The sequence below is a fragment of the Nomascus leucogenys genome, chromosome 1a, assembly GCF_006542625.1.
Source record: "Nomascus leucogenys isolate Asia chromosome 1a, Asia_NLE_v1, whole genome shotgun sequence".
In the NCBI taxonomy this organism is placed as follows: domain Eukaryota; kingdom Metazoa; phylum Chordata; class Mammalia; order Primates; family Hylobatidae; genus Nomascus; species Nomascus leucogenys.
In genome coordinates, this window is record NC_044381.1 from 81,084,828 (window position 1) to 81,097,789 (window position 12,962).

The 12,962-nt window shown below is 41.5% G+C and overlaps 1 protein-coding gene across 2 annotated transcripts in view; it reads left to right on the forward strand.

Annotated features, from left to right (window-relative positions):
* SYNE2 (spectrin repeat containing nuclear envelope protein 2) overlaps positions 1 to 12,962 on the forward strand; it is a 376,334-nt gene that overhangs the window by 291,517 nt on the left and 71,855 nt on the right. For both annotated transcript variants that reach the window (XM_030811980.1, XM_030811985.1), the window contains exons 83-85: positions 1,504 to 1,680; positions 4,078 to 4,233; positions 10,914 to 11,066. In XM_030811980.1, coding sequence (XP_030667840.1) covers positions 1,504 to 1,680; positions 4,078 to 4,233; positions 10,914 to 11,066 — 486 coding nt within the window. The remainder of the gene's footprint in view (positions 1 to 1,503; positions 1,681 to 4,077; positions 4,234 to 10,913; positions 11,067 to 12,962) is intronic.

Genomic DNA, 12,962 nt, shown 5'->3' on the forward strand with positions numbered 1-12,962 from the left:
TTCCTTTTGCCAGCCCCCATCACCACAGGACAACCCAAGCAAGCTTTTAACAGACTCTGGTCTCACCTTTTTATCCCCACCCCACCACCCCCAATGACCACAGACTCTGCCCGACAGAGTGATTTTGATTCCTTAACTGTTCTTGGTGCTCTCCCTCATCATCCTGTGTACATGGTACACCCTCCACCTGGAATGCCAGGGCCCACGTTTAACTATATACGTCCTCTTAGTCATCCTTCCATAGTCAGCTTGAGTTGTCCTCGTTTGGAAATCCACCCCTGACTCTCCCAGCCGGACTAGATGACTTTCCTGGCTTAGATGTCTCCATGATGCTATTAGTAGCTCCTATCATGCGTTATTATAATTATTGGTTTATTTGCCTGTCTCCCCACCTTGACTGAGCTTCTTGAGACCAGGGGCTGTCCTTCACCTCATTAAAATATAGCACGCCTATCCCAATACCTGCCTTCCTCTAACAGGTGTTAATGAAATGTTCTTTGAGTAAGAGAATGAGTAAGAAAAAATTGAGATCCTTCTACAAATAGATATAAATGTGGCCTTCTCTGTGATATTTAATTTCAAGTAGATTTAATTAACATTTCATGAGCCACACCCAAACATGTATTGTGTGCTCAGCAGTATGCTGGCCACTGGGAATACAAAGATGAGTGACAAGTGTGGTCATTGCTTTAAGACCATGCAGGCTGATGGAACTAGCTTCTGGTAGGCAGAAGATGAATGGCTTAATCACCAAGCATGATATTAGCAGAGAATTTTGTTTTTATGTACCATCACTTCCTAACTTCAGTGTGTAGTAGAATCTTTGATAAGTCTACACGTGTATATTCTCACAGGTTCTAGCAACCTAGCACATACCACATGACTGTCACTCCCAGGTGTCTCCAAAAGAGGTGCTAGAACTTGTAGGGATAAAATCAGTAAGTGACAGGTTTGGCAGAAATGTTGGCCCTGGGTGGGTTTAGGATTGCTGTACAACTTAAAGCCACCCAAACTTTCTAAAGCCACCTGAGAGGCCTTAACTATCCCCGAAGGAACAGGGAAGCTGCCTAAATGACAGAGTTCCTTAAAGGTGTCCTGGGTTTTCTGAGAGAGACTTTACTTCCTATTTCCCATCTGGTTGTTTCCGTGAGCCCTCAGGATGGCCCAGAATTCCAGCACAGCTCACAGGCAGCCTCCCCCAGGAAGCTTTGTCATATCCTGGGTCCTGGTTTGGGTTCAGATCATAGCAACTGCCATGCACAGTGCCCCTTTAACTTTTTAGCCTATTTGAAAGCAATGCATCTCTGTGTAATTCCCCCAAAGAATCCCTACTCCAATAAAGCCAACTCCTGGTGTAGGTTGGGGAGGGTGGAACAGAACTCCTGACAGGTGCCCCTTGATTAATGGACGGGAGCTTGGCGCCCCCTCGAGTACATAAAGGGAAATCCAGTTGATCTGACCAGCATTCATGACTGCTTTGGTGTTTAACTTTGCTTATTTTAGGAGTTTAGAATGGAAATGGACTATAAACAGTGGATAGTTGACTTTGTTAACCAGTCATTACTTCAGCTAAGCACCTGTGATGTAGAAAGCAAGCGCTATGAAAGAACGGAGTTTGCAGAGCACCTGGGGGAGATGAACCGCCAGTGGCACCGTGTACATGGAATGCTGAATAGAAAGGTGTGTTCCTGCGTCACAGCTGGATGTGTGGTTTGACCTTTGTGAAATACACTCTCTGAAAAATCAAAAAAGACATTCAATTAGTTGACTAACTGATTACTAAGCCTAATAATCATCTCAACAATAGCCCTTTTATAAATCCTACGTTTTAGCATTCTCCATTGGTACCTATAAGAGAATATGAAAATAGTTCTTATGTTTGAGATTTCTTAGTGGGAAATTGAGCTAGGCAAGTGAAGACAAGGAATTTTATTTAGGAACATGTCAAGTATTATGTCAGGCTCCTAAATGATCAGAGATTTAACATTTTCTATGAAAGCAGATGTTCGAAAGGGGCAAAGCTATTTCAGCTTTGAAAAGATTATAAAAAGAAAGAAAAATGCATGTGGCTTTTTGGTAGATTTTTCACTCCATGACTCTTGAAAGGATTCGGAAAACTTATTCCTGAAAAAATACTTTACATATAATCATGATGATAATTGGTGTGTTTACTGTGTAGAGAATGCATACAGATGGATTTACACAATTAAGATACAAGTACATGAATAGACAAAGGACATGAACAGACAATTCACAAAAGAGGAAATTATAGCTAGCAAATAAACATGGAAAGATATCATTAGCAGATACTCAAAATAAACACTGTGTAACATAATGCACTTCATTAAATTAGAAAAAAAATTAATCAGATAAGACAAAAACCCAAAGCTGTCACGTTCATACATTGCTGATAATGGCTTAAATACTCTCTTGGAAAGCATTTGGAAAATTTAAAGAACTGTAATAATAATCTTACCACTTAACCAAGCAAGTCACCTCTTACACATTTAAGTAGATAGTCCTTCAAAAAAGTAAAAGATGTGCACAGAGTGTTCAGTTCAGCATCTTTTACAGCTGTGAAAATGTACCATGCCTTAATTCCCACTCTAGGGGAATAATTAATCAAATTATACTGCATTAATTTGATGAAACATTGGAGCAGCCTTTTATTTTATTTTATTTTATTTGAGACGGAATCTCGCCCTGTTGCCCAGGCTGGAGTGCAGTGGCACGATCTCGGCTCACTGCAACCTCCACCTCCCAGATTCATGCAATTCTCCTGCCTCAGCCTCCCAAATAGCTGATATTACAGGTGCCTGCCACCACGCCCAGCTAATTTTTGTATTTTTAGTAGAATTGGGGTTTCACCATGTTGGTCAGGATGGTCTTGAACTCCTGACCTCCAGTGATACACCCACCTCTGCCTCCCAAAGTGCTGGGATTACAGGCATGAGCCACCATGTCTGGCCAGGCAGCCTTTTAAAATTATGTCATGACAGGGTGGGCACGGTGGCTTATGCCTGTAATCCCAGCACTTTGGGAGGCTGAGGCGGGCAGATCACGAGGTCAGGTGTTCGAGACCAGCCTGACCAACATGGTGAAACCCCCTCTCTACTAAAAATACAAAAATTAGCTGGGCATGGCGGCACATGCCTGTAATCCCAGCTACTAGGGAGGCTGAGGCAGGAGAATCACTTGAACCCAGGAGGCGGAGGCTGCAGTGAGCCGAGATTGTGCCATTGCACTCCAGCCTGGGTGACAGAGTGAGACTCCGTCTCAAAAAAAAAAAAAAAAAAAAAAAAAAATTATGTCATGACACAGTACTTATAATGTATTGTAAAAAAGAATATAAAAATTTGTGTATATTATGATTACGACCTAATAAAAATTTATTATGAAATTTTTAAGCAACTCTAATGCAGAAAGTCCGAGGAAAGAAATTTTTCTTATACTTTACATATATTAATAGATGACTCAATGAAAAAAATATCGAATGTTGGGAACATTTTATTTTGTATACATCTGCAACTCCACAACAGCTACCCTTCTCAGCAGATTAGCTTTCACCTTAAATATACTTCTTTTCAAAGACGAGCTATTTTTTTTTTTTTTTTTTTTTTTGAGATGGAGTCTTGCTCTGTCACCCAGGCTGGAGTGCAGTAGCACGATCTCAGCTCACTGCAAGCTCCGCCTCCTGGGTTCATGCCATTCTCCTGCCTCAGCCTCTCTGAGTAGCTGGAATTACAGGCGCCCGCCACCACGCCTGGCTAATTTTTTATATTTTTAGTAGAGATGGGGTTTCACTGTGGTCTTGATCTCCTGACCTCGTGATCCGCCCGCCTCGGCCTCCCAAAGTGCTGGGATTACAAGCGTGAGCCACCGTGCCTGGCCAAAGAGGAGCTTTAATTCTGTTTTCTGATTTATGAATCTTTATTTCAAAAGTCATCAGAGCATCTTATTACATGAAATATTAGAAATTTGAGAAGAAGCAAAATTGTTTTTTAAAAAATAACATCATGGCATTTACCTTTTAAAACATACATTTTAACATTTTTTGTAATCTTTGAATTCACTTAGATACAACATTTAGAACAACTTCTGGAAAGTATCACTGAGAGTGAAAATAAAATACAGATTTTGAACAACTGGATGGAAGCACAAGAAGAGAGACTGAAAACTTTACAAAAACCTGAAAGTGTGATTTCAGTGCAGAAGCTGCTCCTGGACTGTCAGGTGAGGAGGGGAACAGCATCCCGCCCAACCCACGAGCTAGAGCGATTCAGTCACCTCTTTTGCCCCAAGGATAAGTTGCTGTAGTTTATGGAGACTCTCTTTCAGCTCCCCTCTATTTACTTATTTTCTTATGTCAATTAGATAATGACCCATGGGTTTTACAAAATTGCAAAGTGCCGTTTTTTATAATAAACAGAAGAATGTATTTTCACCGTTACAGTATTGCTGCTCTTAAGAGGTTTGAGTAGTACTCTTGGGGAAAAATGTTCAAAGGGAATTTTGATTTAAAACGCTTTCCAATTTTCCATTTGTTTAATCATTTTGCCTAATGTTCACAGAATTACTCTAAAGGTTTCATTATTTCTAGCATTTCATTCTGTGTTTCTTCAGAGGAAAATGATTTTCTTCTACCTATTGTGTATGATGTTTTAAAAAGTTCACTTGTCCCTCGGAACCTCTGCTGAATCACATTTGGGCTTGAGGGTGTTGTCTGTGGTTCAGCTGTGCTTTGCCGCATCACTCAGTCTATGCACATTGATGCTGCTTTAGCACTGCCCTTGTGGCTGCTGCCCGTTCAAAGCACCTCTGCCATCGCCATCATGGCAGGCGGCACACGCTGTGCTGTTTCTGTACTTCCTGTGTGACGGCCTTGCAATAGTCACTGTCAGGACTGGAAAGTCTGGCTGGTCCCCATTTCTACTGAGGAGGTTACGGGATAGCACTGGACATAAATGTGAGCAGCAGCACCACCGTAAGCGGCCCTTTTCGTATGCTCATATCCTGTTCCCACCTCCCCATGAGCCACCTCCACTTTAGCCTTCTGACGGCCACCTTGGAGTCATGTGCTTCCTTACTGGAAGCCTACATTCCGCAGCCTGGTGCTGGACTGTCCCCTAGCAGGTGGTTCTTTCCAGAGCCCAGAAGGTGTTTTCATGCGTGTCACTACCTCCAGTTTCTCATTAGGTGCTCTCGACTTACTCCTTACTGTCTGGCCAGTCTGTCTCACTCAGGCCGGCTTCCTTCAGCCCACCCTCGGTGCAGGCCTGTCTCATGCAGCTGCTTCCAGCCCGCTTGCCAGCCTCCCCCCTCATTTCCTTCTGATTCATTCTCCACATTGCTGCAGAGGGATATTTCTGAAATGCAAAGGATGGCAACAATCTCCATTGGAAAATCCTCCAGTGGCTCCAGATTGACCACAGAATGAATTTCACATGTTTTAGAATGACATTCTGGTCCCTCATCTACAAAGAGTTGCAAATAGACCTAAGTCAAGCGAGTCTTACACAATTGTCTCTCTTTTTGATAGATAATGGTAGCCACGGAACAAGGTCGAAATGGATTAAGTTTAGCTATTCTTCCCACAAGGACCAAGCTGTAATAAACAAATTCCAGACATAATGCCACCATCTATGGAAACATAGATTAGGAAGGAAGCACTAAAAATAGTTTATATAACTAAGTTCAGCAAAGCCTCTCTGTCCTCTTTAGCACACCAACCACCGCTTTGCATGAAAGGCAGACATAGTAATATTCCAGAAGCAAGAGTCCATTATTTCTATGGCCAGCATTAGGCAACCAGAATCCTTGGAGTTTAACCTGGATACAAAAACCACATGAGGACTTACCTTAGGGATTATTGCACCAGGTGAAGGCAACAGGCTATTCCCAGTTCTTATAGCCGTTCAAGTAGGGGTGGAAATTATATCTACAGTAGTTTAGCCAATCCATGGATCTTGAGTACATGAAATTTACTAGTGAGAACCCATTTCTAATACTCATTATGTTATTTAATAAGCCATTAAGGCCGGGCGCAGTGGCTCATGTCTATAATCCCAGCACTTTGGGAGGCCAAGGTGGGAGAACTGCTTGAGTCCAGGAGTTTGAGACCAGCCTGGGCAAGATGGTGAGACGCCGTCTCTACAAAAAATTATTTAAAAATTAGCCGGACGTGGTGGTGCATGCCTGTAGTCCCAGCTACTCGAGGCTAAGGAAAGAATATCCTTTGAGCCCAGAAATTCAAGGTGACAGTAAACTATGATCATGCCACTGCAGTTCAGCCTGGGTGACAAAGCAAGACTCCATCTCTAATAACAATAATAATCCATTAATTTTACCAGAAGAAAACCATTTCTCACATTTGCTCTGCTCATTAGAAAAATGACTAGTGTTGACTGAGACAAGGGGCTTTAAAAGAAATTTACAGACATGCCTGGCCAGCATCATCCCTCATCAGTCCGCATTTGCCTCTGTGCCATTACATTTGCAGCTAATTGCAGAATTATTTCTACCTCCCTCCCCTCGCCCCCACCATCCACACACAGATTCTCCTCTGTTTGTCAGAACTCAGTCAAAGCACCCTGACCCTCTCCCTCACCACATGCCCCCTGATTGTGCCTTCCTACCTACTCCCACATTTCCATTAGCTCATTTCTTCCTATTTTCATTTTTTATGCTGCTGCTTGGATGCCTCTTTGCAAAAGGCCATAAACAAGGCTGAGATGGAAGCAAATAAATAAAACAGGCTTCCCTAGCACCCCATGTAGCATCATGTGTCAGAGACTGTACTGGGCTCATCTGTCCACGGGTCTGTCCTCTATCAGATTGTGGGTTTCTCAAGGCAGGCTGGCATATCAGCATGCCTGTTATACCTGTCACTGCCTGTGAAATTCATAGGTGCTTAATAGTTGCCTGAGTATATCTATTAGTAGACCTAAAAGGCTGCTTTTCTATAAATGTTAATTTCTCTTTTTTTTTTTTTTTCACTATTCTTTGCTTACAAGAACTAAAATGAGGCCAGGTGCAGTTGCTCACACCTGTAATCCCAGCAATTTGGGAGGCTAAGGCAGAAGGATCACTTGAGGCTAGGAGTTCAAAACCAGCCAGGGCAACATAACAAGACCCAGTCTCTACCAAAAAAAAAAAGTTATCTGGGCATAGTGTTGCACACCTGTAATCCTAGCTACTTGGGAGCTGGGGCAGGAGGATCACTTGAGCCCAGGAGTTCAAGCAGTAAGCCATGGTCATGCCACCGCACTCCAGCCTGGGTAAGACCCCATCTCTAAAAAAGCAAAACAGAAAGAACAGAAAAAAAGAAAAGAAAATGATGAAAATAATTGATGTATACTTTAATGACCTATCCCAGGGCAGAATGCTTCAGTTCAGGTAAGCTTGCTAAAGTGGCTTTACTCTAGAAAACTTAAGGACTGGAGTTGATGAAGCATGAAGACATTAGGATTGAAATATTCTGAAGGGCTTCTAAAAGCCATTGATGACTGGAAAAAGGCCACGTTTGACATATTATAATTATCAAGGAAAATTGTGTAGTTGACTAGAATGGGGAGGTTTGAGATGAGGTTGTTAATCCCTCAAGTTTGATGTCTCTATACTATAAGCAAGCACAGCTTCTTAAAGAAGTATGTTCATTATAAAGTCAGAGGAATTTAGATATTTTAAAACTATTTAACGCTGGTTCTCACAGAATAGAAAAACAGGACTTGCAAATTCTAGTGAATCTCCATAATTAGCAAAAGATTATTTTTAATTCCACCCTGATTTATGTGTAGCAAATTGGAATTTAAAGTAAGACAAATTAATTTGCCAGTGAAGTGGGAGTTGGGAAACTTGAAGGGTACTGTTAGGCCTCAGTGAAGCGAGGTCAGATGACAGGACTACTGGGCCATATTATTCTGCAGAGCAAAAGAAACGAGCAACCGCACCATGTGTGAGTGTTTGTGTGCTGCTATTGCCATGGCTTTTTTTCTTTTTTTTTCTTTTTTTTGATGCAGGATCTCACTCTGTCATCCAGGCTGGGGTGCAGTGTTGCAATCATAACTCACTGCAGCCTTGAGCTCCTAGGCTTAAGAGATCTTCCCATGCTGGGCACAGTGGCTCACACCTGTAATCCCAGCACTTTGGGAGATCAAGGCAGGTGGATCACTTGAGGTCAGGAGTTCGAGACCAGCCTGGCCAACATGATGAAACCCCGTCTCTACTAAAAATACCAAAATTAGCTGGGCATGGTGGCACATGCCTGTAGTCTCAGCTACTTGGGAGACTGAGGCAGGAAAATGGCTTGAATCCCAGAGGCAGAGTTTTCAGTGAGCCGTGATCGTGCCCACTCCAGCCTGGGTGACAGAGCAAGACTCAGTCTCAAAAAAAAAAAAAAAAGGATCTTCCCACCTCAGCCTCTCAAGTAGCTGGGACTACAGGCGCTTGCCACCACACCCAGCTAATTTTTGTATTTTTTTTCTTTTGTAAAGACAGAGTTTTGTCATGTTTCCCAGGCTGGGCTGAAACTCCTGGGCTCAAGTGATCCACCTGCTTGGCCTCCCAAAGTGCTGGGATTACAGGCGTGAACCTCCATGCCCGGCATGGCTGTTGTTTATGCTGCCAGTTTTGAAGGGTGTGTGTGTGTGTGTGTGTGTGTGTGTGTGTGTGTGTGTGTGTGTGTGTGTGGTTATTTCCTTTTGTCTGCTATGTAGTCATTTCTCATCAGTTTTCTTTATAGGGGAATTATGACAGCGTATTAGTAAGTAAGTGTTTTTAGAAATCTCTAGTTAGTCAAGCCTTTAGGAGAGACTGTTTTATAAATTCAAAGAAGGAAAGTGATTTAATATTCTTAAAGTGTTTTCAGTTATAACTTTGCAGATGAAAAAAGTTAGATTTAAACCTATGATAAAAGAAACATGCTAATAAATAAGGCTGTCAGGGTGTGAGGGAACGAGTTAGGGTGGCAGAGATGGACAGAGGTAGCAGCTGACTAAATCTCATTGGCAAAGGCTATTTCAGAGAAGCCGTTTTGTTTCCTGGGTGCCTTTGTAACCAGTCCAGAAGAATAATGTTTCATAAATTCACCCACATGTTAGTATGGGTGGATTGTTATGACAATGAGAGATTTTCTGTTAATATGCTATATATTCATGTGGCTCTAAATTCTAAAAGCATAGAGGGTCCTGCAGTGGAAGATTCCTCCAGCTCCATTCTCTTGTCATCCATTCTTACCCCCAACCCTAGCTATCAGTTTCTTATGGAACAGATTTTTTTCCCTTTTTCTACTTTCCAGTCCGGAAGACCCCTGACATTCATTGATTTAGAGTTTGTGATTTCCACATTCCAAGAGTGACCTGAGGGCTCCTCACATGTGGTAATCTGGCAGTTTTGCTGGACTGGATTTCAGTGCTCTGCTGTAAGGCTAGCACGAGGGAGCTCGTCCCTCACCAGGGTACAAGTCACCTGCTCAGCTACCCCATGCCCATGAGGCACTCATGTTTCTCTTTCCTTATGGACCGTGCAGTGATTCTTACAAAGAATTAAAAAAAAAAAAAAAAAAAAAAAAAACTGGGATCCTTAGGCAAAGCAATTTTCGAAAAAAAAAAAAAGATCCTTATGCAAAGCAATTTTCAAGAGAGAAATAGAACATGAGCAAAGGGTCGTTAACTTGAGGCCATGCATTTGGAACACATGCATCTGGATGGAAATGTAATGCTAAAGAAAGTATGCAGAAGCGCATCCCAAATTTGTGAATTGGGAGACTTGAGGGGAATTCAAAATGAATCCCTCTGAATGCCAAAGATCTCTTGTGTTTTCCAGTTTTCTTGTAATGAGCATGTAATGCTTTAATAATTTTTTAAAAGTTTAAACTTTTTCCAAGTTGGATTTCAACTGCAATCCTGAGAAGGACAAATAAGCAGCTCCTACCGTCTTTCCTCTAAGTAGAGTGGCACTGTTGCTGCTGGCCTCATTCATCTCTGTTTTCAGACTGCTGGCTCCATGGTGTCCTTTGTAGTAGAGGGATCCTGTAGGTTTTTTTTCTTTTTTTTTTTTTTTGAGACGGAGTCTTTCTCTGTCCCCCAGGCTGGAGTGCAGTGGCGTGATCTCGGCTCACTGCAAGCTCCGCCTCCCGGGTTCACGCCATTCTCCTGCCTCAGCCTCTCGAGTAGCTGGGATTACAGGCGCCCGCCACCACGCCCGGCTAATTTTTTGTATTTTTAGTAGAGACGGGGTTTCACCGTGTTAGCCAGGATGGTCTCGATCTCCTGACCTCGTGATCTGCCTGCCTCGGCCTCCCAAAGTGCTGGGGTTACAGGCTTGAGCCACCGTGCCTGGCCTGGGATCCTGTAGGTTTTTAAAAATGTGTCTATAAAGAGTAGACCAGGTCAGGGTGCCTCTTATGAGTGAATTAATAAACTAACAGGTAGAAAATGATAAAAGTTATTACTGAACTACCAACAGTTATATTGTCTGTCATTCATATGATGCTATATGGTTTAAAGGCACCTTCTTGCTTGTGATTTTATTTGAGTTCTTAGCTTGGCACACATGCTGTGGGGTATCATCACTTTTTCCAGATGAGAAAATGGAGAGTCAAAGGTTTGATGACTTACGCCTGGTCAAACAGCCAGTGCAGGGCAGACGTGGAATGGGGACCAGATCTCAGACCAGCATCCTTTCTGCTCTGCCATGATGGTTCAGACGTGTTGCCTAGATTCTCCTAAAATACAGAGTTGTGTCATATGTAATTTAACTAAGAGTATTATGATTTAAATGTCTTTGATGTAATGCTATTTAATTATATAATCTAATGGCATTTTTACTTGAAAAGAGTGAACTCCTGTCTCTGACACCTTATTAATTGTTCTGTAATATTGTGCATTGAAAACCTTTTCCTCTTACTCTTCCAGGATATAGAAAATCAACTTGCAATTAAGTCCAAAGCACTGGATGAGTTGAAACAAAGTTATCTGACTTTGGAGAGTGGGGCAATACCATTGTTAGAAGATACAGCATCCCGAATTGATGAGTTATTTCAAAAGAGAAGCAGTGTTCTCACTCAGGTACTAGAATTCATTTGAAATGTGCTATTTCTCTTCACATATTCTTCTTTTATCTTATTTGTTGTTGTTGTTGTTTTCATCCTTTACTTATGGAGACTCTCTATACCCAACACTGAAAAGTTGCTGAGAAAAACTGAAGTAAATTAGAAGCATTTCAAGTCCCATTTTATGCACTGAATAATTAAAGGCAAAGCCACCAATTCCAACATCATTGACAGGCTGCAAATCTACTTGGTTATCTTTGTTTTGTCTAATGTACTCACTCAGACATAAATATCTCCGTACCCCAAACCCAACAGAGTATCTGGCATTGTTTCCTGGCAAGATATACAGAAACAGTGATGAAGCAGTGTGTCCATGTACAGGGAGATGCCTCAGGGAGGAAGTGATCCTGTATCATGTAGCCTCTATGAGCTAGGAGCATAGTCAGCTCCAGGAGGACTCTAAAGGTTGGAAGAAACACTACATGGTGTTGAAGAGAGAGTATAAAGGAAGAAAGGGTGCAAGACATCTAATAATCTTACAAAAGGCATGTCACTGTCAGCATTTTACCCCTTCCAGGAGGAGAGCACCAAAAGAGAGCGAGCTCAGGCATCTCTAGACATTGCAACCTTGACATTTTCCCACAACAGAGGAAGAGAACTAAAAATATTAATCAATTATACCAGTCAATTGGTATAATCTATCAATGGTATAATCTATACCATCAATTATAGATGTGTCCATGTTTCCTAGAGAACCTTCATTGTGGGTTGTCACCTACTAAAATCTGCTTTCAACCATTTGTACCAAGAGGGAATAGGGAATAACCTGCATGAAATCCATAGGCAACACTCAGCCTCATTCCCCCAGGAATCTAGCAGAAAAATAGGGATGAGCTTATTCAGTCATTTGATAAGCATACATTGTGTGAGGTACTGTGCTCACTGCCAGGGTTACAAAGATAAACAAGAAAATAAATGAATCCTACCCTCAAAGAGCTCATAGGCTAGTGGAAGAAACACACGTGAACAGATAATTACAATATAATAAAAATATAAAGAGAAAATTAAATGAGATAATGCATGTGAAAACATGCAGATAGTACTGTCATAAGGATAGACATATATATACTTGGAATGGAATTGAGAGTCCGGAAATAAGCCCTCACATTTATAGTCAATTGATTTTCAACAAGGATTCTAAGACAATTTAATGAGGGAAAACATTTTCTTGAAAAATGGTGCTGGGACAACCATATATCCACATGTAAAATAATGAAGTTAGACCTCTACATTCATATAATATACAAAAATTAACTCAAAATAGATCAAAGACATAAATGCAGGCCAGACATGGTGGCTCATGCCTGTAATCCCAACACTTTGGGAGACCAAAGTGGGAGATCATTTGAGGCAAGGAGTTCAAGACCAGCCTGGGCAACACAGCAAGACCCCCATTTGTATTAAAAAAAAAAAAAAAAAAAAGACACAAGTATTAGAGCTGAAAGTATAAAACTGTTAGAAGAAAACACAGGTGTAAATCTTCATGACTTCATGGATTAGGCAGGGGTTTCCTAGAATGACACCAAAATCGTAAGCCATCAAAGAAAAAAATAGATACATTGGACTTCATCAAAACTAAACACTTTGATGTTTTAAAGCACAGCATCAAAAAAGTAAAGGCAAACCACAGATTGGGAAAAAAGTATTTATAAATCATATATTTGATAAGGGACTTACACCTAGAATATATGATGATTTATCACAACTTGATAATAAAAGGAAAAATGACCAAATGAAAAAAATGGATACAAGCCAGGCTCAGTGGCTCACGCCTGTAATCCCAGCACTTTAGGAGGCTGAGGTGGGCGGATTGCTTGAATTCAGCAGTTTAAGACCAGCCTGGCCAACATGG